The sequence below is a fragment of the Marmota marmota genome, unplaced genomic scaffold, assembly GCF_001458135.2.
Source record: "Marmota marmota marmota unplaced genomic scaffold, marMar, whole genome shotgun sequence".
NCBI classification, from domain to species: Eukaryota; Metazoa; Chordata; class Mammalia; order Rodentia; family Sciuridae; genus Marmota; species Marmota marmota.
The window spans coordinates 5,370,693-5,397,985 of record NW_025999983.1 but is presented as its reverse complement, the minus strand read 5'-3'; the positions used below and the strand labels follow the sequence as shown (position 1 = coordinate 5,397,985).

The 27,293-nt window shown below is 35.7% G+C and overlaps 1 protein-coding gene across 1 annotated transcript in view; it reads left to right on the top strand.

Annotated features, from left to right (window-relative positions):
- The window catches only part of Pacrg (parkin coregulated), a 499,715-nt gene that overhangs the window by 74,815 nt on the left and 397,607 nt on the right, over positions 1-27,293 (top strand). Inside the window, exon 2 of the mRNA XM_048805861.1 lies at positions 15,177-15,311. Within this exon, the coding sequence (XP_048661818.1) occupies positions 15,177-15,311 (135 nt within the window). The remainder of the gene's footprint in view (positions 1-15,176; positions 15,312-27,293) is intronic.

Sequence of the window (27,293 nt, the reverse complement as noted above, 5' to 3'; positions counted from 1 at the left end):
AGAGCTTGACTTAGGCAGCATGAAGCTCTTGTAAAGAACAACAAACCAAGAGAAAGTCAAGGGAGTTCAGGATGAACGCAAAAGAGAGATGTTGCTGACTGACTGCATTTTAAACTGGGCAAGGCAGGGAATGCAGAACCAGGGATTCAGGACAGTTTTAGGGTTTTTATAGTGAAGGGTTTAGGGATACAGTTTGCATGGGTTTGAGCTTAAGAGATATAGGAAATAGTGGCCTTGGAGAAGGATATGTGGAGTTGAAATTATGGAGGGGCTGTAATTATTTACAATGGTACTCACAGTAACGGCTGGCCTGGATGTATAGGTCAAGGTCATTGAGAGACCAACTCAAGTACTGATCCAACTATCTACACACATCATGAAGTCTTCTAGGGTGGTCTGAAGTGGCAAGGAAGATCAAGGCAAACACTCCACCCACAATTGTTATAAAATGAGTTCTAGAGAGAAAGCCGTCAACACTGCCACAGAGAAGGCATCCTTGGGAGAATGCCAGGCTTCTGTTAGAAGGAGAGGTGAAGGCAGCATTCGGAGGTGGGCCTGGGGGAGGAGGTAGCAAAGGGTTTTCCTGAGGCCTGACTAACCAATAGGAGCACACTGCAGGGCTTTAGCATCTGATGAGGAGGCAGAGCCAGGTTCAGAAACGGGGATGTGGAGAACCACACCAGCAGAGTGCAAAATCAGAGGTGAGCGAGTGTCTAGGTCTCTGGAACAAAGGCCATGAAAAGACTAGTCATGGCCGTGCTGAGGATGAAGGTGTTGCTGTCCTGAGGGGCTGTCCTTAGCTTTCCCCTGGATGCCACAGCCACACAAGGCTCCCTTTCAAGTAGGTGCCGTGGCAAGCTCCTGGTTGGTTCAGTTTTGTCACTACAGTCATCTCCTGGAAATGCTTTATGTGTCCGTTCTGCTTATTGACAATTATTGTGCTGTTGCCTTTTTTCTTTGATAACAATGCTTTTTTGAGCATTCTCATAAACATTTCCCAGTACACTTTTTTGTTGAGAAAGATGGTGATTGTGTGCAAAGATTCTCTAGGATATGCACCAGGAATGCAGTTGTTTGGCCAGAGGGAAATGCACTTTTATATCTGCAACTTTGACAGACCATGCCAGTGTTTTCCACAGAGGCTGTAGCAAGCAGGAATGACACATCTTCTTCTCCCATATCTTCTCATAATGCTTCACAGTATCAGAAATTTTTGTGGTTTGGTATGTTTCATTAACATTCTATATGCACCACTGTAATTATTAATAAAATTGTCTATTTTAATGTTTATTGTTTGTTCAGTTTTACTCTTCTTTTAAGTTACTATTTATCGCCCACTTTTCTGTTGTATTGTTTTTATTTTTCTTGGGCATATGTCAGAGTTCTTGTATGTTTTGGAACTTATATGTTTTAAACTTTTATGTTTTAGATACCAACTTTTATAAGTTATGTTTGTATTCATTTCTTCTGAGTTTGTGGTTTGTCTTTTTTTTTAAATTTGTGTTTCTTTATGAGCAATCATTGTTAATATTAATGTAGACAAACTTATCAATCTTTACCTCATGGTTTATTCTTTTATCTTCCTTAAGAAAGTCTTTCCTATCCCAAAATTAAAACTATTTTTTCCCAACATTTTTGTTCATATTTTTATGGGTTTTGTCTATAAGATTAAAGTTCTTCCATGCTCCCTCTCCCTATCCCATTATGATTCAGCCTCCTTATATCAAAGAAAAACCTTCGTCATTTGGGTTTTGGGGATTGGCTGACTTCACTTAGCATTATCTTCTCTAACCCCATTGAATAGATGAACTCTAGACAAGGCAGGGGGTTGGAGGGGAAGGGAGGGGGCATGGGGTTATAAATGGTGGTGGAATGTGATGATCATTATTATCCAGAGTACATGTAAGAAGACATACACATGCAGACACACACAAAATATTGAAGTCCTTATATCACAGACAATAAAATTTCATATATGATGTGAGGTAGAGACAATTGTACTTTTTGCATGCATATACAACCATCCCAGGGCTATATTTTGAACAGTACATTCTATCCTTACTTGTCATTTTCATTAATGTCATCTGTACAAATGAGCAAATTACTTAACACATTACTTTGACAAATATTTATTAATCATGTTTTCTGTACCAGGCTACTAATTTAACAAAGCACTCAACAACAATTCATATGGAGTTCACAGTTTAGGTAGAAAGGTAATAAACAATAAGCACTGTGGTTATGTCCTATAGTATGTTAAAAGAGAATGAATACCATGGGAAAACAAAACGATAAGGGGATTTGGGGTCCAAAGTGGAGGGACTATTGTTAAATGAGATGGTTATGGTATGCTATAAAGAGGTAAGGAGATTAATTAGACATCTGGAAGAGCACTCCAAGCAGAGGAAAGAGGGAGCGAATTCCCTGCCATCGAAATCTGCCTGGGGTGTTGGAGGAGTGCCACTGTGGTCGGTGCAGTGTCAGCTCTGGTGAAAGTGATGGAGAGATCAGAGAAGAAATGGGAAGAGCAGGAGGTGTAAGGCGTTGTGGCCAGCAGGTGGGATCGCCTTAGAGTTACTTTTTAACATAATATTTGGCCTTTTTAGAACCAGTTCTCTTGGAAACTGATCCCATTTCACCTTTCCCATATGGCTGCCCAGATGGCCCAACACCAGTTAGTGAGGTTTCCCGTTCCCGACTACTGAAGTCTACCCTTGTGGTAGATAAATGTGCTTCCATCCTTTCAGATGTAAAGTATGTGTTATTTTCATTTAATTTTAACTTTTTAGGATGAATTACTATCTTGATCAAGGGCAAACAGGATGTTTAGGTACATCTTTGTTTCTTCTCCTCCTTTGACCTTCTTAACATTTCTTTCATTGTTAATGAACCATGGTGGAGGAAAACAACACTTAATACAACTTTACTAGAAGATAATAGGACTTAATCTAGTGTTGATTACAGTATCTTCTAGTGAAGTTGTAATAAATGAGCTCTGTATGGATGTAGATATTTTTGTACACTTCTTTCTTCCTTTATCTGATCATTAGAGTTTCTGACTCATGATTGGAGAATTTAATATATCTGTAAGGTGTATGAAACTTCAAAGTATTTTTTTAGAGGCTGCTAGTGCACTGATGGGAAAGCATAATTTTTTTAATCAAAATAAATATATTTTATTGTAGACAGTTCTAAAACTTGTTTTTTACTAAACAATTCTTTATGCAGAATATCAGTGTGTATCATTAGACACAGAATTTTTAAAATTTCTATTAAAATACTTATGTAAGATACAAATTGGTAATTCTCTTTTACATATACAAAAATAACATTTTTACTCTAGTTATTCGGTATGAAGTAACTCTTGCAATCCATAGAAGATCCTTGTTCAGATATAAAGCCTTTCCCAAGCCTTTAGCATTACAGGTGTTAGAGGATGAGGATATATTTTAACCTCTGTGCACTTATATTCTCCTTCCACATTTAGCGCTCTCCTTTCTTTGGCCTTAGTGTTGGGTGTGACAGTGGATTAGTCAAACTGTCTCAGTATTTCAGGCCTTTTATCAGTTCTGCAAGACAGATGCTAAACAGCGCAGTCTACACTGAAGTCCTGGATGCCTCTCTGGAGATAAGTTGATAGCAAGGACCACACTGGTCACTTCAACATATGGCCTTTTTCTATATTTAACTGCAAGAAGATGACAGCTTTTAAGTCAAATTTTGAGCCTCAATGTGTCAACATTTTTTTAATTATCTCATTTTGTTATGAAAGAGTGTCAATCTTTTTCTACTACAATGGAGAATTTAAAAGAACACTGCTACCTATTATGTTAAGAAAAAAAATGTAAAAGAAATTGTGTGGTCTGATCATTGCTTTAAGGACAATTTTTCAAGATAGGGACAACATCTTAGCTCCAAATTTGATCTAGTTTAGTTGCACATTTAAAATTACATAACCATCAATTACTCAGTGATCCTTGGTGCTTCCTTATGCATGTGGAGAAAGTCAGTGCAGAAACCTTTTTTAATCAAGTGGACCATACATTTATTATTGGATCCTTGAGCCTGAAAGAAATCTGGTATCTGGTATAAAAGGGAGGCAGTCATTAAGTGACAGAGGTGAGGAAAATAAGCCTTGAAATCTTAGTTGAGATGTGCTCCCAGAGCCCTCTTGGATTTCATTTGAGGGAGAATAAAACAAGGAGTTTATGTGCACTCTTAGGTTCCTCTCTCCTCTGAAAGTGAGTTCTCTGATAATATCACATGAACTCAATACTAATTAGATTAATAAATACACATCTAGTGATAGAGGGTGCAAGGAATCCTTCAAAGCCAGTCAGCAGGGGTATTAGTCTGACACAGGAGAAAGCTGCAGATGTGCAGACATCAGTCCGTCTGTGGTGCAGTCTAGGCCCTAACATCCCTCTGGAAGCAAGGCAGGGAATATTATATTGTCAAACAGAAATGCCAAGTCTAGCGCCAAAATATTTGTCTTTTTACTATGTATCACTAACTTCTAGCGATAACATTACATCTTTCACATTCTACCCATCTAAAGAACTGCATTATAAAATATTTGTTTTCTGTAATAATCACATGACAATTCTAATTTAAATGTAACTTATTACAATGTGCATGATATTAATTATAGTTTTATTTATGCTGATCATATTTAAAATAGTCTCTGCAAGCATGTTAGACCAATTGAAATTATTTCATTTAAATATCACAGAAGCCTTAAACTTTCAGCCAAATTTCCCCATTCCATTAGTACAAATGAACTTCAAAATAGGAAATGCAGATTTGATCATGAGAAATTTAACACAAAAATTGATCTAATCAATACTCTATTCTTGTCTATAAAGTTGTGGTAATAATTGAGAATTATTTAAATGTAAGAAATATACAGAAAATTCAGGCAAATTAATTCAGATTTAATCATTACTAACTATAAAAGTTATAAATAAATAAATCTAAAAATAGCAAATGCACTTCTCTTATAATTATTTCTAATTAAAATTATACAAAATTCACATTTATAGATTACTGTAGATTTCTGTCTGGAGCCACTGAAACGTCCAGGTACTTTGTGAAAGTTAAGTAATATTTTCTAATGAAAAGAAACAGTCTTCAAACCCCAGGGGTTTGTCTCTGGAGTGTCAGAATCCCATCTATTTTTTGTGGCACTTATTACATTCATATTTCTGTTGCAGATTCTGGGTATGTGCTTATGTCTTCTCCAAAATGACATTTACCTGGAGAGTAATGTGTCCACGTATCTTTTGGTCTCCAGCAATTGTAGACAATTGCCTGGTGACTAGTGGATACAAGTAAAGTCTATTTTAGAACTAATTTCTTAACGCTCTTTCTAAGAAATATTTTACTTTATGTGATCATGGGTCCCTGCATTCAGATTTATGAGTTTTTAGCACTGGGAAATCTATACTGTAGTTCACAATGGCCTCTATCCATTTAAGCTAAATATATTAGTTATGCATGCATCTTCTATTCTTAAATCCATTCTGGTTCCATAAGTGAATAAATAATTTATGAATTCCAGTGATACAGTCCTGATCTTCTCTTTTCCTATTTCCAATTGCCATTAATTGTGCCCTATTTCAAAAGCGACATCTGGCTAGCAACTCAGATTTTGACATCCCATATGGTAGGATGGCTCCTATGGAATATACCCACTTCTACTTTCACATTCCCCACCATTCCTCAACGCATGATAGTGGGCTTCAACTTCATCATGCCACTAGCACTTTTTAATTTTCACTCAAATACTTTAGTTCTCTTTTTAATTGTTTTTTGTACCATTAAAAAGTTATTTCTTAAAACGTGGATGTGTAACCGATGTGATTCTGCAATCTGTATACGGGGTAAAAATGGGAGTTCATAATCCACTTGAATCAAATGTATGAAATATGATATGTCAAGAGCTTTGTAATGTTTTGAACAACTAATAATAAAAAAGAAAGAAATATCAAATTGTACCCTAGAATTCAGTATAACTAAAAATTAAAATTAAAAAATAAAAAAAGTGATTTCTCATTCACTGATACATATGATACCATCTCTTTTCCATTTTCATGCTACCATTTTGACTATTCTTTCTATTCTGTAGAATCCACTTAGTTAAATACTCAGGTAATATCCTGGCTTCTCCACCTCTTTTCTCAGTATCTCTTCTCCTTTTGGAAAAAGTTACTAATTTTCATAGGTTGAAACTATCACTTTATCACAGCCAAGCTTTATTAATAAACTAGACCCCACTAAAAATCTCAGTGCATATTGCCCAGTTTCTAGTGGCCATGTGAAAAGTCCTAGTTGTTTATCTCACAGGCATTTCAAGCCTAACATGAGGAAGTAAGGGTGTGATTTGTTAGAAAAGCATTTTTAGAAGAGATGAGATTTGAGCTGAGTGTTGACAGTAAATGGTGGTTATCAGGAGGGGAGGAAGGAGGAGAGGAAGGAGTGGGACATGAGTGAGAATTGCAAGCTGATGGCAGAGCAAAATCCTAGAGCCAAAGAGGAGCAGGACATGTCTGTGATCGCCTTGATCTTGCCATGACATGTGCTGGTTGCCCAGGCAGTGGTGGCTAGAGAGATTGACAGCTTGCACTTGTCTTTATGGAGTGTTTCACTAGGAAATCATTTATGGAGTTGAAGCAGATGAGATATATGAATTAATTACTCTGCTAGAATATTCATTGAGTAGCAGACAGATGAATGATCTACAGAAGGCAAAGCTGAAGGCAAAAAGAGCAAATAAAAATTAGACATTCCACAAAAAATTCAGAACCTTTAAGTGCTAAATAAATACAATGGAAAACAAAGATGATAGGAGATAACTTCAGTGAACAAAACTTATTATCTTTCCATATAAAGAGTGCATGCAAGTTGATGACAAATGTGGAAAAGACATGAGAACACAAATACATGTAGATAGCATTTATACTAAAAGGAGAAAGTATTCTTCCTCATTTCTCAAACAAAGTAAACTAAATTGAACAACAGGAAGACCTGTTCTTCAGTTTAATTAGCAAATAATTTTTCAAGAATCATAAAATACACATAATTGTTACCTTATTTCAAATTGTGGACTTTGTCTGAAGCAAATAATGTAAAATGCAGAAACTTTCAAATGTCTGAAATGTTTAAACTATGTAATCCCAATAGGAAAAAAAAATGGAACTGATATAAATTCCAAACATAATTGCAAATAGTTGGTTGAATATTATGTAGCCATGAAAATGAAATTTGATATCAACAGGGACATCAGGACATATTTTACAGAGTAAAAAGTATAGTAAATGAAAAGTACATAAAACATAAGAATATTGTATTTTACAGAGAGTTTAGAAGAGAAAGCACAAATTATTACTAGGCGGTGGAATTATAAGTGATTTAATTAGGTTTCCTCCAAACATTCTGCAGTTTTCTTATTCTTTACTTTATTTAAATAAATGGACTATTTCCAGCTTTGTGGTCTTGAAACCCAAGCCTCAGCTCTGCTTCTAGCTCTCTGCATTCACCCATCACGTGCCCTAGATAATTCTCCTTTAGAGTGGTGCCTAGATCTACCACCAAGCATGGTGACTAATGACATATTCTGAGAGATAGAGGGTTGAAGCTTCTTTTCAACCATTTATCACCACTACTATGATTTCCATCATGTGCTTTAACCTCAATGATTCATTGTCTACAAAATCATTTTACATGCTTTGCTTGAAAATGGTACCAATGTTAGTAGAACCATGAAAGTGCTATTGGATTGTTATTATTCTTGATGCTACCCTAACTTAAGGCCTTTGCTGTCTTGGAGATGGACTAGACTGCCTATCTGGAATGGACCTTCTCCAGACACCAGCCCGAACATCCTTTACTAGTAGACCTTGAAAATAATTAGAAAATGTAAGATGCAGAAATAGAATTTCCTGTTTTCAGATCTCTATTTTTAGATCTTTAAAGAATAATTTTCCTAAAATAAGTGACCTGACATTTTCCCTACCACCCATTATTACTGGGATGATGGCAACAAACATGCAAGTCTTTGGACTGATGGTTCAGTGCCTGAGGAACTCCAAAACAATGCCCATTTTAACCTGGAGCTGCATGATAATAGTGCTTTAATAAGCCAAAAGTTCAGGGTGAAGCTTATAAAAGCTAGAAATTAACATCTTTACATCCTATTGCTTCAATGTTTTACGGAGTTGGGTAAATGGATAAGTTAGAATAATGCAATGAAGATTTCCCACTTGAAATATGTCTCTTTTTTTGCAACACCAATTTATGTTTAAGAATAAAAATAGCAAAACAGAAATTTCAAACTTTCTGATAAAGAATTTCATAGATTCTTAAATTCCTTCCTACTTACTGTTATTAGTTTTGTGGCCATATGACAGACACTGTGATCTAAGTCCTAAATCCATTACAGCACATTCAATAAATGTAGGCATATAAAGTACTCTGTCATCTGTAGTCATTTCAAACTGCATTCAATATCTTGGTTCCCAAGTGCATTAGCTTTTATTAAAAGCATTCTGCTGCAACATCCATTCTTCCTAATTGGTTTCTGGATTGCCCCCACCATTCAGGCAAATCTTAATTGCATTTTCCCACAAATCTAGTTTGATTTATGGCTCCTTATTTGCTTTATATTATTTATAATAAATTGAGGTAAAAAATCTCAAGACATGAAATAAAATTCACAGTAGGTCCTCTTCCACAAATATAGAACTTATCTAAGGATTCTCAACAGTATTTTTGCCTATTTTAAAAGTTGTTCAGTCAAGCTACGACCGCCTGTGTCGTTTCCGATAATAATACCTTCATTACCTTTCTAGAGTTAATTGTATCTCATTTGTGTTTTTTTTTTTATGAACAGATATTTAGAATTATCTGGAACAAATAATATGAGGGTTATAAAAATAGTTATGTCCTGCTATAAAGCTGGGGTGGGTACGTTGTATCTGGAACAGGACAAAGCACCTGCATAACACTCAGTGGCCACTGCTGCACTAGGAGATGGAATGAGGAGAGGCCAGTTGACTGCTCAAGCTGCAGCTTTTGGGATATGCCTGGAGTTAATGTAGGATAGACGCAGAGCAGAGGCCAGAACTTTGATAAGTAAACAGCAGAAAAATAAAGACAGAAGATAACAGATACTGGAATAAAAATTTCCACACTATTGAGTGACTGTGTATTTGCATGAATTGTTTTGTAAAATCCTGTTCTAAATAAAGACTTTCCATGGAACCGTAGGCATGTGATCATTTCTGTAGGGAGCACATGAAAATGTATGGGAAGAAAGAAGTATAAGTTGTTTTTATCAATATATAAAAAGCCTTGTAGGCTTTCTTAGAGAACAATGTATTCATTCCTTCAAAGGTTTGAACAGTTAGAATTTTGAGATCAGAATAAAAAATATTGTAGTACATTAAGTATAAGAGAAAAAAGAAAAAAGGATTTGGTTTTAACAAACATACAAAGCAAGGGAAAACTGATCATCTCAAGTAAATTCTAGGCCAATTAAACAAGTAGGAGGCTTACAGCAAAATTGATTACTTGATTTCTAGACGAATCTGAAAAGGATGGTTAGCAGATGATGAGCAAACTAAACGTCTAAATAACAGTTGTGGTTGTATTGTTGTAAGGCCTGGGGTGTTGGGGTCCCCAACACCCTCAATGGAAGCAGAGCTCATCTGGGGAACTTGCACTTCCTCCCCATACTGCTGATGAGACACCTGTGTAGTGTCAGAGGAAACCTGTGTAGTGTCAGAGTGGAGAGTCAAGGATTTACCACTGCCCAGTGGGAATAGGGCCACACCATCTGTGGTGCCAGTGTAGACAACCTGAGGGGCAGTAATGAGCCACTCCTGCCCCTCCCAGCTGGGCCGTATCAGTGGAGGCCAAGTGGTGCTAGAATCCCCAACCTCACATAGTGTTAATGAGGCCTTCTCTTTTTGAGGCTAATGGAGGCCAAGTGGGGGACTGATGTTTCCATCCCAACTTGACAATAATGAGCTGGCAACCTTCCCCACCCCGCTACCAGACATGTCAGAATAACCAAGCTAAAACTGAAGGTTTCAGATCCAGAGTTTCATAACATAATATACCAAATGCCTATGTTTCAATATAAAATCCATAATTACACTGATAATCAGGAAGACTTCAAAGTGAATGAAAAGACATTCAATAGATATGAGCATCGAGGAGACAGAAATGTTAGAGGTATTAGAAAAGAATTTGAAAGTAGCCATTGCCAAAAATACTTTAATGGGTAATTATTAACACATTCGAAAGAATGAAAAAATAGAAAATCTCAACAAAGAAACAGAAGACAAAGAAGAATCAAATGCAAACTTTAGAACTAAAAAGGATAACTGATATTAAACAAAAAAGAATGGAGAGTACAGAAGGCAGAATGCACAACTTGGAGGAAGCAGTAGGAATTACCCAATCTGAAAAACAGAAAACAGCTATAATAATGATAATAATAATAATAAAGAGTTTAATGTCACTGGAATCCAGTCAAAGAAGAGGATGTGGTCAAGCCTAGAATAGTTCTCTAAGAAATCGGGCTGAACATCTTCCAAATTTGACAAGACAAGAACCTATAGATCGACAAATTGAGTGCAATTTGAACAGTTAAAGACAAAGAAATATATGCCAAGGTACATCATAACTAATATTCTGAGCTCTAAAGACAAAGAAAAATATTGAAGTTCTAAGAAAAAAGTAAAAATTTATTTATAAAAGGGAAAACAATTTGAATGACAGTGGACTTCTCATCAGACGCCATGCAGGCTACAGGAAGAGGCACTGCAGTTCTCCACCACGAGAAGAAAAGAACTTCAAACTGCAAATCCTGTAAACACCCAAATATAGTTTTCAGAATGAAGATGAAGTTAAGTCATTCTCAGATCACGGCAAATTAAGAAAAATTTTCTCCTAGCAGACCTGCCCTAGAGGAATGTCTAAGAAAGTTCTCTTAACAGAAAGGAAGCAATAAAAAAGGAAGAAAGAACATGACAAAATAAAAGTAGATACAAAATGCTTTCCTTTTCTTCTTGAGTTTTCTAAATGATGTATTTCAGTTGAAGCAAAAATTATAAAAGTTTCTGATGTGGTTCTAAATATATGTGGAAGAAATATTTCAGACAGTTATAACTAGGGAGAATAATGGCACCAAATAGAGAGGTAAGGTTTCTACATTGAATTTGAACTGGTAAAATAATAATACTAATAGATGTGATAAGATAAAAATATATATGTATACATGCATACATGTATACGTATGGACATGTATATGCACATACATGTTTCTATGTATGTGTGCATATATGTATATATGTACACATTTTTGTATATACATATATCATAATACCTAGACCAATAATTTTAAAAAGCTACCTAATGAGATACACTAAAAATACAATTGATAAAATAGGATTCTATATATGTTCAACTAACCCACAAGAGGTCAGGAAAAAGAAAATAGAGATTGAAAATGAAAAACAAAGATGACATGGCATATTTTACCCTTAATATATCAATAATTGCATTGATTGTAAATGTTTAAATATAACAATTAAAAGGCAGAGATTGGTGGAGTAGATTAAAAATCATGACCCAAAGATATACTATCTACAAAAAAATTTTTTTTGATGCTATGGTCAGGATGAAAGTAAAAGGAAATGATAAATAATATGTGAAACAAATATTAATCAAAGAAAATTGGATTGGCTAATATAATATCAAATAAAGTAAAGTATAGAGGAAAAAACAGAAAGGGGCATTGCATAATGTAAAGGAGATCAGTTAGAGACATTGCATAATGAGAACAAGGGACAATATGCCAAAAAGTCATGAAAATCCTAAGAGTGTACAACCAAAGTACAGCATGGCCAAATACATGAAGCAGATCTGAAAGGAGAAACAGACAATTTCTCAGTTACAGGTGGTCGATACTTGACAACCCTTTCTCAACAACTGATAGAACAACTACTTGAAAATCAGCCAAGACACAGAAAAACACAACATCATCAAGGAACAGGCCTTAATCAAAACATACAGAACACTCTACCCAGTAACAGCAGAAGATGTTTGTTGTATGTACCACACAACACATAGCAAGACAGACTATATTTTGGGCCATAAAACAAACCTCAACAAATTAAAAATTCTGAAATCATATAGACTTTTCAAAATAATCCATGGATCTCAAGAGAAATTTTTAAAAAATTGAGTGAAAATGAAATGCTACATAATAAACTTTTGGGACATAGCTACAACTGTGTTGAGAGGGAAATTCATTAGCACTAAACACATAAAAATAGACAGGAGTAGAAGTCTCAAATCAGTAATCTAGGCTCCTATTTCAAAAACTAGGAAACTAATGGAAATCAAGCACAAAAAAAAAAAAGGAAATAACATGAATAAAATGAAAGCAGAAAAACAAACCAAACATTGAAAGAAAATTGAAAACCTCCTAGCAAGACTGACAAGGAAAAAAGGGAAGATACAAATGATAAATATTGAAAGTGAACAATGGATACCATTACAAACATCAAAAGGATGACGGAAAATGACCAGCTGTTCTATACATACAAATTTGACAACTTTCATGAAATAGGCCAGTTCCTCAAAAAACACAGACCACAGTAAGTCATTCGATAGGAAACAGATCATTTGAATACCTCTATAGCCATTAAGGAAATTATATTCATAATTCCCAGACTCCAAAACTCCATATTAGAAAGTGACAGAAGAAAAATCATATGAGTGTACTTACTGATGCAGAAAAAACATTTGGTACAATTGAACATTCATTCATTCAAAACTTAAAACTCAGAAAAATATGAAGAGGGGAACTTCCTTAAATTAATAAAGACAATATACCCCAAATTCATATTTTATCCATAACAGTATAAACAGGAAACAACCCAGAGTAGTTTTAATGGTGTATGGTTAAACTGCAGTACATCCACACCAAGGAACACCAATCAGCATTAGAAATTACTGAACTACAATTTATGTAAATCTCCAGAGGCTTATGCTGAGTGAAAAGAAGCCAAGCCAAAGAGTACATGCTATGTGGTTCTCAAAATAACAAAACCATGGAAGTGGCAAAGAGATAGTTGTTGCCAGCCGGTGAGAGCTGGAGGGTGGGATTGGAACAAAACGCCGTGTCTTTATAAGAAGTTTCTGAGGGATCTTTGTGGTGATAAAAATGCTGTTTCTTGTAAGTATTAATGTCAACAACATCATAATAAATTCCAGGGGTTTTGCAAGATAATACCATTGTGGAAACTGGATAAAGGATACATGGTTTCTCTCTATATTATTTCCTACAACTGAGTAAAATTAGCTGAATAAAAAGTTAGATAAGCAAAGTAAAATGAGGTTTCCGCTAACCAGTAATCAGCACTCTACAGAAAAGACACTCATGCATGCACCCACATGTGCCCATGCACACAAGCCCTACACAGGCACTGTGGCACTATAATTTACCTTAAGTATGAGTCCATGCATCCATGCTGGTTTATTTGGGCCAAGTTTTCTCTCCTTAATAGCATCCAATTTTTGAGGATGTTATTAAGGTGCCATGTTGGTAGGTGGTGATCTTTTTTTTTTAAAGTAACTTCTTGTGCAAAAAGGAAAAAAATAAGTCAGTCCTTGATCAAGTCCCCCAAATTTGCTATTTCATGAATGACAAAAGTCCAGGAACCACAGCTCTTCAGTTTCTGTGACAGTAATGCAGTTGAAAGTGTACTTCTCTGTATACAATCTCTAGCTTAGAGTGCTGCATAACATAGTTGTCAAATGCATGTGGCTATTTGACAATTGAGTGAATCTGACTGAAAATGATGGTGTAGAATTCTAATACCAGAAGAAATTTCAAACCTTCAGTGAGGAAGGGGAAATTTTGCTTCCCACTGGTGATATCAGGTGTCGCCTCAATTACTCACATAACCACATACTGGGAAGAAGCGCTGTGTAGTGGGGGCAGTTCCAAATCTAATAAGTGCCTTTGGGTTACTTCACTTCCCTCTGCCTCTTCAGTATTCCATCATCTTAATAGTTCTTAATAGCCAGCTCACTTTCAAGTATTACCCTTCCCATGTGTATTAGATACAATATATTTATTATATCTTTATATATTTAGTATGTATTATAGATATGTTAATGTGTTTGTTGAAATTAAACTTTTAACAAAACTATTAAAATTAGTATAACAATGAGTTGAAATGGTAAATTATTTTTTGGCTTGTACATATTGTGAGAAAAACAATCATGATTTTGTTAGAATGGCACATGAAATGACTAGTATTTTCCTTTATTTTATAAGTAGGAAAGACAATCATGTTTAGTCTACCTGTAAGGAATGAAACAGTAGACTATAATTTTCTAAATAGCTCACTTAGCACTTTGAATTTTATAAACTTGATGAATTAGTTTAGATATAAACAATGCAGATTGAAAAGATGTGCTCAGTGTTAATAATTCTAAAGAAAATATTTCCTCTTTAATATTACCATTTTGGAGGTGACATCTCATATTATCTATTCTAAAATTGCTTTCTCATGAATTCATATTACCAAATGCATGCTATTCACACGCACAGTATGCTACCATTTTTCTTTATAAACTCTCTAGTTTATTATTAATTTTATACCACATTTTATAATTTTTGTTAATATTCATAATATGAGAACATTCATCACTATTTTATGTTTACAAAGAAATATGGAAAGGAAATATTTTAAATTTATTACTTTAGTTTCCACAACAGGTATCAAACCTGATGTCAGAATTTACAGTTATTAGAAATTTTTAAAGTCTTAACACTCTGAACTTAGCTCCATTAAATTGTTTTCCTTAGCCGTAAAGCCAAGCTTCTCTTCCTGACAAGGTGGTATCTGAAGTGGCATTTTCTAAGGAAGCTTTCTAAAGTACCTTGAAAAAAAGGAGACCCTTAGTAGTATAAAGTAATATTCTTCCCCAAATGTTGGTATTAATGTGAGGTCTCTGTTGTACTGGATGAGGTAATTTGGTCTTTATGTTCTAGCATATTTTTGACAAAATCTTTGGGAAAAAAAGAAAGAGGCTTTTTGCTAGGAATTTTTTTAGTGTGTTTTAGAACCTGACAACGATCTTTTCTTTTCAAGGTGAGAGGCCCTCCGGCTGCAGGGGCATTTAAAGAAAGACCAACCAAGCCCACAGCATTTCGAAAATTTTATGAGCGAGGAGACTTCCCAATCGCCCTTGAGCATGACTCGAAAGGAAACAAAATAGCCTGGAAGGTAAGACCCCGGCACAGCTGTGACAGCCAGCTGCGCTTGCTGAAGTGACATCTCCCAGTGCCAAACAAACTTGGCTGCTAAGTAAATAAACTGAAGTAATTTCTCAGCAAATGGAAGATGGTGGGTAAGCTCTTAGAGAAGGCCCCCCTGTGTCAGCCGTCCACCTTGACTAACAATTAAATTATAGCCTGCGAAGAAGAAAATGACAGAGTTGCTTTGCCTTAGAGAATTGTCTGCTGCCCAATTCATCTCTATTTTTATGAGAACCTGGCAGCCCGGCCTGTTTCAGGCAGTCCATCAAATGATGGAACTGGCGGCTGGATACAGAGAGCAATAGCCATTTATCTCCCCCAAATTTCACCTTCCTGCAGGACACTTCCAAATGGAAGCTTTAATTACCTAAATGGATAGGTCAAGATTGTCTGCTCCCTGGAAATGCAGAGCAGAATACAAAAGGAGGCGGATGTCCTTCCTGGGCTCTACTCTGTCTGCAGCCCCTGTCAGCCTGTGCGGGCTGTCACACTGCCCTGTTAGAGGCTGACCTCCACCGCCAAAGCCATTACAGCACCGACATTTTTCTGACAAAAGGTTAATTGGCTTCAAAATAAATGTATTGCCTAATGACTCCATTCTAATGTGGCTGTGTTTCTTTCTAAAAGGCTCACTGATGTTATTTGTAAAAAGTTGCCAATCTCTTAACTGGAGAAGGCTTTTACATTTAATTTGAAAAATGAATGCGGATCTTCAGCCTCTTCTGCTATTTAATTATTTTTGTTATCAACCACTTTGCTTTTGGTGATTTTTATCAGCTTAAAGGGCTTCTCCGCCTGAAGATGGGAAAGCAGTTGTGTATGTTTGCATATTACATCAAGCTAAGGAAAATAAAAGGCTTTGGCCAAATGTCAGTTAAATTTCACATTAACTAAAGAGTCTGGAGATTGGGTCTAAAGGTGAATGAGTACCAAATAAATTTATGTTAAAAATGATCACAGTATCAAATTTGTAATGAGTACCAAATAAATTTATGTTAAAAAAATCACAATATCAAATTTAAAAATTAATCAAGATAAAATGCTTAGAAAGATGCATTAAAATATAAACTTTCCCCTATAGAAAGGCTGGAAGGATTGTTTTCATTCACATCTAGTAAATTGTTAAAAATTGTTTCATATTAGTAGCAAATATTAAATATTAAATCTTGAGCATCACCTGATATTCAGTTATTGAAATTATGAAAAAATGGTGGCATCATCAGTAAGCCTTGTGGCAAACATTTTTTGGGGGGAGGGTAAGGAATGTTATTATTCTCCTTGTCTTCATCTCTATTAGAATGCAGATTTGACATGTGAAAATATACGTGTGATGAAACATAATGTACAGCAAGTATAACCAATTTAGATATTTTAGTCTTAACAAAAGTGTATAGTCCCAAAGCTTTGTTGTGATTTTTGGGATTCATTTATATTTGATTTATTGCATGGATTTCATGCTTGCTTCTCTATGTATTTGTTTGTATAAGATAACAGTGGGATTGCTTAAAAATCTGATTTCTGTTGAGTAAAAGAATATGTCATAATTCTTTATATAAAGTAAGTGGGTGTTGGTGTTTTAAAGTAATTGTAACCTACACATAAGTTACATTAATGAAAAATATTAATATAGCTTTATTTTGACCTGTTCAAATAATTTTAAGAGGGACTTTCAGAAGTGCCAAGAGATTAAAAAAATCTTGAAAACAAATTATTAATAAAAACATAGGATGAAATATTTCGCTTTATCTTTGATAATATTACAGTTGGCAGGGATAAAATTTGCTTTTCTTGTTTATGTTTATATTTATTCCCTTAAGCTACTATTGATTATGGTACTGATTCAGTAAGCTAAAGAGTAATAATAAAGAGGAAACAATTTATTTGCTGTCACTGGTAGTGTAATAGCATAAATTTATAGAAACATTTTATTCCAGAACCTATAGACTTCTATCTTTTAGGACTTTACTACTATATTTCAATTGTATTAATAGCCTTGAAAATAAGACATTAATATTTTTTAAACAGAGGATTGTGAACAATCTCTTAGTGTATTCATATGTATTCCTTAGAGCATTGACTGTGGGCACAGTCTCTTGCTAGATAGTTAGGAATTTATTTAGAATGTCATTCCTAAGGAAGGAGCTTGAATGTTAAAGGAAGCAGCACACCCTTCCCCCAAACCCAAAGCACATCACCCAAACTGTGAGCTGTGCTGTACCTTCCTGTGGGGGGCAGAGTAAGGTGTCCAGTGAGGCAGACTTCTTGCTTTAACACCATCATTCCTGGTCCCTCACTGAAGGTTCTGAGCCAGGGAGCTTCCCAGGAAAATGTGAAGAGGGTCGTGAGTTCCTGAGATGGGTACATAGCCAAGTGAAAGAAGATCCATTTCTTTATCAGATTTCAGTGGCCTGTGACTATGAAATCTTAGGACTCACCACCCTAACCCATGGTGGAGGCTGTCCCCTATTCTTAGGGTCATTCCCGTATGTGGAGTTGCAGCACAGGGATCCCTGCCATGTCATTAAGTGTGCCCATTTGTTCAGGATTAGCTGACCCAGTTGTCATCTTATTAGAAACCTCATATCATCTTAAAATAACAAGAGCACTCTGTTGTACTACCTTATAAAGAACCTAAGTTAGAAAATAGAAATAAGAGTTAGAACTAAGTAAATGTCACCATTACGTCCATCCTGAAGTAACAGGACAGCCTCGTGCACATGGAAATGGCCATTTGTTCCATGTGCTAAAACAATATGGCAGGCTGAATTCCATAATCTGTCCAGTTCAGTCTATTTCTTATGGTATCACTAAAGATCAGAATGATGTCCAACACTATATCTGCAGTAGAGGAAGTGTTGTACACTTGTTCTTTTTGATACAGTACAACTGGCCATGTGTGGCCATTAAGCTTTTGAAATGTGTCTTCTGAGACTGAGGAACTGATTTTTAATTTTCTTTAATTTTAATAGCTGCATGATTTTCATATTAGACTGAGTGGCTGTAGATTAAAATAATGGCAGTCAAAAATAAATGCCTGCATCTGTTACCCAGATGTAAGAATTATCATTGAAATTAAAAAATAAGACATAAATGTGTTTTTATCGCAGTTGTCTGTATGTACCATAAATTCCTTGGGGAATATGAAAAAATTGCAAACTATTTGAGCAAAAATTTCTATATGCTTATTGGTTGCCAGTTTATTATCCATGAGACAGAAATAGATCCAACTTAGAATATGAAATCTACCAGGCAAACTCTGGGTTATACATTTACTTTTAAATATGCATTTTCTAGATATGGCTTAATACGGCTGAATTCAGAAAAACAATAATGATTATCTAAATGATCACTTTTTGGAGGTGGAGGTAACAGGGATTGAAGTTAGGGGGCACTTGACCACTGAGCCACATTCCCAGCCCATTTTTGTATTTTATTGAGAGACAGGGTCTCACTGAGTTGATCAGTGCCTCACCATTGCAGAGGCTGGCTTTGAACTGGCAGTGATCCTCCTGCCTCAGACTCCCGAGCTGCTGGGATTACAGATATGCACCACTGTGCCCGGCTACTTAAAAGTTTTAATCTTCTGCCTTTTGTACGTTCCTCTTTGTTCCACTAACATGGAAGCATGGCGGTTCTGTGGCTCGCATCTTCAGTATCCACACTGCAGGCACAGCAGTGGAAGAGCTAGGCAGTCTGAGTGAGTTACAAAGCGGATAATATTGAGCATGCACAATGAAAATCAAATTAAAATAAGATTGTGTTTGAGTTTTCTTATCTGAAATTTCCATTCTTCAATTCCTTGTCCTTTAGTGCTGTTAATCACAAGGATACTGATCAGGGTGGGAGTGGCTCGGGCTCTGCCTAAATGTTTTCTTTGTAGGCATTTTGGAGAAAAAATATTAAGTAAACATGCAAAATATGCAGCACATTGTTTCTGCCTCTGTTGCTTAATCAAAGAGAAGAGAGAGCCATAAATACGGGAGGTGGCCCTGTCGTGGAGAGGAATCTCAGACCAAGTCTTCATTCGGGGTCTGGGGATATGAAATCTAGGGAAGCTCGCTGCGTTTCTGCACTCTGTCTTCTCAGATGCACCTCCAGGCATCCTCCACCACTGGGCTCCCACACTCAGCCTTCAAGTGCGCTGAGGAGCACTGCTCCCCGACCTCGCCTCCGCCTCTTCTCCACGTCCTCCTCCCCCAAATCGCCTCCTTTGTCCCTTTCTATTCCTTCTCCCTCTTCTTCCCCTTCCTCTTCCTCCTCTGTTTTCCTTTTTATTTCTTACTTTTTGGAATCCCTGTTCTTCCCTGTAATTTTTCCAGGACTGATTTTGGTAGAAGGAACCAGGAGCCCACTCTAATTCTCCATTTGGCAGGAATCTGAGGTCCTTTAGAGCATTCACTTGAATGAACTTGAAATAAAAATTATGACTTGCACACTTAGTGAGGAACACAATATGAATCATAGGTAACACCATAAGATGCATCATTTTATTATGAATTTAGATTCCTAGTCATTGTTTTAAATAGCATGGAAACAAAGATTTCTTTAAAACAATCACCTCAACAGAGACCTTAGGAGAGAGTTGGTAAAATATATAGCATAAGCTCATTAGATTTTTTTAAGACAATGATATTTTATGGTTAGCCATTTACTTAATTTAGAGATTAAAAAAGCTATAAACACACACTAAAATGTCTCTAAATTTGATGTAGTTGATATTGATTCAAGTCATTCCCATCTATGAATAACATAGTGCTATGTGACAGTGTGTCATATGCACTAAGAATATATGGAAAAATGTTCAACATCTCTAGTAATTAGAGAAATGCAAATCAAAACTACTCTTAAGATTCTCATGCCAGTCAGAATGGCAGTTATCAAGAATACAGACAACAATAAATGTTGGCAAGGATGTGGGGGGAAAAGCACACTCATTCATTGTTGGTGGAACTGCAAATTGGTGCAACCAATCTGCAAAGCAGTATGGCGATTCCTTAGAAAACTTGGAATGGAACCACCCTTTGACCCAGCTGTCCCACTCCTTGGCCTATACCTAAAGGACTTAAAATCAGCATATAATAGTAACACAGCCACATCAAGGTTTATAGCAGCTCACTTCACAATAGCTAAACTATTGTGAAGCAACCTAGATGCCCTTCAGTAGATGAATGGATAAAGAAAGTGTGGCATACACACAATGGAATATTACTCAGCACTAAAGGAGAATAAAATTATAGCATTTTCAGATAAATGGACGGAGTTGGAGACTATCATGCTAAGTGAAGTAAGCCAATCCCCCAAATCCAAAGGCCGAGTATTCTCTCTGATAAGTAGATGCTGATCCATAATGGGGTGGGACATGGGAAAAATGGAGGAACTTTGATGGGGCAAAGGGGAGAGCAGAGTGGAGAGGGGGAATGGGGGTAGGAAAGATGGTGGAACGAGATGGACATCATCACCCTAGGTACATATATGACTGCACATATGGTATGATACTACAGGGTATACAACCATAAAAGCATAAAGTTGTGCTGCAATTGTGTACAATGAATCAAAATGCATTCTGCTGTCATATATACCTGGTTAAAAAAAAAAGAAAGAAAATATTGTTTTCCACTAAGATTCTCATACAGGGCACAAGGATGTCCCATGAATTAAACAGATTTGAATAAGAAATAGGTAACTTGCTAGACAAATCAGGATACAATATAAACTCTATTACAAATGCAACAAAATCACAAACCTCTTAAATTGTATCAAATTCAAAAGCTCAAATGGACTTGTATATTACCTAGAGTTCCCTCTCAGCACTTCACAACCCCCTACTTGCAATATCAAACATTGTAGTTGCCAGGGACATTTCTGCATTGCTATTTTCCATCATTTGGAATATAAATGATTTTCAGTAACCATTTTATCGCAATAAAATTAGTAAACCCATAACTGACACACATGAGCAGGTACATGTGAGAATGGATTTAGCTTCCACTCGTTGTCCAAACTGTGTCTTTCTCCCTGGACCATCAGAGATTAAATTTTACCATGAAAGCCTAAGTCCCTTGAGATTGATAAATTAATACAGCTACCTATCAATTAAAACTTGGGTTCCAAAAATTTTTCTTTATGGAAAAAAAATGATTTCTTAAAACTAAGTTAATCAGTTAACTATAAACAATTTCTGATAGTTTAATAAAAAAAATTATATAATTATAATTTATATATTTATATGCCCACATTATTTCAAAGTCAATTTAAGTTACAAAGAACTATAAACACATGAAATTAGCATGAATAAGAAAAATGAGAGAAATGGGAAGACACTGAGGGGTTTTAAATGGAGCCAGTAGGGAGGTTCATAAAAATACACATCCCGAAATCCTCTACAGGGGGCTTGAGTCAGTATTCCAGGGGGCACACCTTACTCTATACTGGATCAGTATCTGGCACAGAGCAGGCCCCAGCGTGTTTGTTGAGTGAAAGTAAGGCACACCAGAGCAGTTTCTGAGTCTTGTTCTTCTGGGCATCTGGGCATCTTCTCACAACGGCGAGGCTCATGCGCCAGGCCCCATTTTCCTTGTCTTAAGTGACATCATGCACTAGACGATTCCATGACACTTTTAAATTATGGGCATTCAAATAAATTTTGTTCCATAATTATTAGAATAACTGTATTTTGAAATGTTCTACAAATGTTGAGTAGAAATTTGCCAGCACCTAAGTCTTCTGAATACAAGATGGAAAGATTAGCAGCAGCAAGCTCAGTTTGAATCTGTAAACTCTGGTCCTGAATTACATTAATTTAGGGAAGTGAAACTTTTATCACAACAATGCCCCTTAGGTTGTGCACAAATGCTTTCTGATGACTACTCCTTTATTATATTTTGCTTTCAAAATGACAGAGACAAGTATGTTTCTTTTTCTGAATCATTAGAAATATGTGTCCAAGTAAAGACAGTGCTGTTATAAAGAAATAATTAGAATACTTAAATCAGTCTTTAAAATGTCCAGGTGTGGCTTGGGTCACCCCTTCTGATTCTGTGTTAACTGACTGACATTCAGAAGATACATTCTGATGTATCTTCTTTTTTCTAGTTCTTTTCTGTTCTCAGCAGCATTTGTATTCATGAATTACAAGAAACTCTGCCACTGTGACTGTTTTCATTGACATAACTGATAATTTCCTAGTAGGAAAAACAGTTATTGAGTATAATTATTATTAAAATGTACACTAATTTTCTGACAATTAAAATAATCTCCAAGGCATGATAGCTCATTATCTGTAAATATTATTGCATTTTAAAGTAAGTCACGCTGATATGATACCTGATCCATTTGCCATTAGTATACTCACAAGATTCTATAATTTTGATTTATAATTTATTCCTTTGGTACCTTCATTTTCTTAAGGATTAAAAAATCTTATGTCTATTGCCCTTTAGGTAAAACTGATATTGATTTTTAAAATCTTTTAGGGAAACTTATTTGAGCTAAATTTTTTTGTTTTGAATGAAGAGTAAATGTTTTCTTGGAATTATCCTGGGCCTCTATTTCTTTTGATAACTGCCAAAGCTTGAGTTTGAGTAACAGGCCTTAGTAGTATTTGTAAGGCAGATTTTACAAGAGAAGTGACAATTTACCTGATTTCTGTATGAGAGTGCACTACATTTTCATCATTAATTCCTCTGTGATTAATTAATAGAGCTTATTCTAGAACTCTTGAAAAAAAATCTTCTGGCAATTAATGTACTATTCTGTATTTTGTGAAGAAAGTGACTGCATACATGATTAATCCCATTTTTTATTTGATGTAAATTTCTATGTCTTAAAAGTATACAGCATAGAAATGCAGCCATGTCTCAGAAATAAGTTTAATTCAAATTGGTTAGATGACCTCCGAAGCTGGATGAAAGATTTTCTGCTGAATGGGCTGGTGCTCCCTGCTGCCTATATAATTTATGTGAGAAATTAGTGCGAATGGTTCACTTTTATGGAGCAGAGCTGCTTGTAGCAAGCCTGCAGAAACAATTTTCCCCCAAGCCTCCATCTGTTCTTCAAACTAGGGCATATGCCATCTCATCGAGCTTGAAAGTCAGCTGATTTATAGCTCCTGGAAAGTGCGTAGATGGAAAAGAAAGGTCGACTGCTGCCTGGTGACAGTGATTTGTTAGGCACTGGCCAAAGACAATTCGAATTACTAGGGACCCCGGGGAAACAAGCAGTCGAGTGACAGCCAAAGAGAAACAAATCACCCCTGCTCCTCAGGTTGGACGACCACCTCCCAAGAACAGGAGGGTCTGGGCAGTGCTGAGGGAAAACAGTGAATGTCCCTGAAGAATTGAGACTGCAGCCCCCTCCCAGCCGTAGCTGCTGTCACTTTAGAAGTCAGGACTCAGGTCTTTGAACTCTAACTCTGAGGCTGGTTATCAGAAAGCTCGGTTTGCAGACACAAATGGGCCTTTGATGGACTCCCTATCTCTGCCTGGAAGGTGAACCTCCATTTCCGCCCAATTCATAACCTAAGGGATGCCTCCCTCCCTGTCTTCCCACTTACCATTATCCCTGCTCTTTGTAGAAGGACAGTTGAGATCAAAAGTTATTCAACAGATGTCAGATGGAATCAGATTCACAGTATGATCATGAAAAATTCCCTGGTGTTTTTATTTAGAAGTGGTCAAGGAGTCTCTTCTGATTCAAGCCTGATAAATACATAGCAAATTTTTAATATCCAGCAGTTGTAGAAGGTTTCTTCTTTACTTTGAAGCAAAATCTAAATGTTAATTAATTATCATATAAAATTTAATCCACACTTGAGGCAAAATTTTAGGAAATTACTTTTTGACCTTTATCAAAAAAAGGATTATCTTGACTTTCAAAGTTCCATGTGAAAATTAGGACAGGTAGGATAACCTGTTGAACTCACAAACATGAAATATAAATTCTCATCATTGCTCCTACTTATAAAATTTTGTCCTCAATGTGAATTCTGTACATGTTTACCTTATAAAATAAGAAAATACTAAAATATAGAAGGAATAACTAACCACCATTCCACCACTCAGTGAAAACAACTATTGACATCACTTTAAGTTTTCAATCTTATGTTGGTTTTTGCACAGTTGAGATCATAGCATAGACAATTCCTTCTTAAAAATCATCATTGTTCTATAGTGTATGAAGTTATGAATACTTAAATATTCCAATTTTTCTAGATAGAAGGCAATGCATGATCATTGTAGAAAATTTAGAAAACAATAAAATAAATACAAAAGATTCAACTCATCCATATATGTTTCTGTTCAGTCTTTTACCTACACATATGATTTTACTTTGTTGAGACTAAGTTTCATATGAAAAATTTTGAAGAGGTCAAAGGACCAATTTAAGAGGAAGAGATTGAAGTGGGCATTACTGCCACATGGATATTAATATTAACAGTTATCTTCAATTTAACAACAGCAACAACAGATAGCCATCTTTTAATATGTGATTGTAAGTTTTCAATGGTCATTACTAAGACCTTTGCAAAGATTTATAGCAACGTGTTTCCACGTGTAGCTCTACTTTAGCAAGACCACAGATGGCTTTTCCTGTGGTAGTTCTCACGTGTATGTGGACTTGTCATTGTGAGCATGATAGAAGCATGTTTTTGAAGAGAATAGAAAGCATTATTTTAAAAAGAAGAAGTTTCTTATGTACAAAGCTCATTTCTTGCTTCTAGGAAAAGTCTAGAAGTAAACAGTTTGCCAGAATCTTTATAAAGTCCATCTCAATCCCTAATCTCAGACATCTCCTTTACAACTAATAATTCTACAGAATTTCCAAGATCATGTTCTAATTTGCATTAAAAAAACCCCACAAATCTTTCTAGTCATAAGTTCCCAAATCATGAGTTCTTATTTTGATATATCACTCTGTTCATATACATCTTTAAGCAATTTTATAAAAAAAGGAATGCAAGAATTTAATATTTCTGAACCTTTGAATACCTTGTAAATATAATTTTCAGCTTCCTTATACATGAAACACAATTGAATAGAAATTAGCATTCTTAAATTACAATATCATTGTATCCTAACATATGATTTCTGAGAAATTAAGACCAATATGATTTTTATTCCTTTGACAGAATCCCTTCTTATTTGCTTGTTTGTATATTTTGTTTTGCAGCCTGAGTAATTACACTACTTTTTATCACGTTGTTTCTGGGTATGTTTTTCTTTTCATTCATTCTTGTTTAATTTGGTTAGTTTATTGTCTTCTTATCTGAAACTTTTTTTTCAACTGAGGAAAGTTTTCTTTTGTTATATTTTTAATTATTACTTTTGTCACAATTTTTCAATTTTTATTCTTAGAATAGTGTATATAGACTATATGGTAATATTCTACCCTATCATTACTACTACTGTCTCCTTCAATATTTTCATCTCTTTATCCGTTTTTTAAAAAATTCTGGGAGAGCTTTATGTTTTTTCTTTATTATCACTATATCCATTACTGTCTGAAGTCCAAATTTAGCTACACTTAGGAATACTGCCCAGCACTTGACCATGTTCCATCTAGCTCTATTCTGTGGGTCTAAAAGAGGATCTTCTGTAACTTTGGGTGCTAAAATAGATACGCAAATGCCTATAATCCCCAAACCATACAAGTACCCAGCTCTGTGGCCTCAGTCCTTCCCCATAGCATTCTACTTGTGAGGCACAGTGCTTTCTAGGATAAAATACAATGTGCTGCCCAAACTCTCTGTCCCTACCTGGGTCCAGTATTTGGTTGTGTTCTGAATGAGAGTTGACTGAAGGGATGTAGGAATTGGGGTCCTGACGGAGATGAGATAAAAGCCTATAGCACTTTGTCTTAAAGAGCCATTATTTCATGGTAGTAGGTAGGTGGGTTGGTTCTTATCTACTCCTTGCCCTGCTTTATTCCAGCCCTTATGTTTCTGATGGGGCAGAAAATGTGGAAGGGATGAAGCCACTCTCTACTTTTGCATGAGTCCCTATGGTTGCAAGTGAGAGTCGACTATAATTGTGGTTTTCAATCCACTTTCATTGGCCTCATCTATAGCACCTCCTTTCATCTCTGCCTATTCATTCATTATCATACTAGTTTTCAGTTCCATGTTGAATTTGTCTTTTTCTGTGTCTTCACAGATAATGTTGTGGTGTGTTGGGAGGCACAGCGTCAGGGACTCTTGTGGGAAGCTATTTAAAACCATTGAGTCCAATCTGCTTTTATGCATTACTGGGCTGTATTCCATTACAGAGAAGTAATGTGACCTTATCGATTCTTAGTCAATGGTGACTTGCCTATTCATAAGGCAGCTGCATGCTTACAATGAGTAAGACACAGTGCTAGGCCCCATGTCACCTGGATGATATGGGCTCTGATTTCAAAAAGCTCACTGTCTAAATAGATCACGATTGAAGGAAGAAGATGAAGACCATCCAAAGAGTGCATATCAAATCTTAAAACAAATTGCTTCCTCTTGTGTAGATCATAAATTCTTCATCTTTTATGCAGTAAATATTGAACATCTGTTGCTTTAATGATGTGGTTCAAATAATTTCTATAGATAAAATTTGCAAATTGAAAGACTCTATGATATTTTTACTAGTTCACATTTCGTCTATGTCACTGAATGCAATTTGCCAACAATTTGCTTTTCTCCTACCTTAGTCTTTTTATTATCATATAAAATATAGTGAGTTTTATGTTTTGGATAACCTTCAAGAGATCAATCCACATCCCTATATCACTACATATTGTGTCAATCCCAGGATCAATGAGACTTTACTAACTAAGAGGAACTAGTATCTCAAGTTTCTAACTTCCAAGTTCTACTCTATATTTTGAAATAAACACTATTAGTATGTTTTTAAGTAGCATGAATTTTGAAGATGTATTTGATTGGAACTTGAAAACTTCTAAAGTCCCTGTTAAATACAAGCTG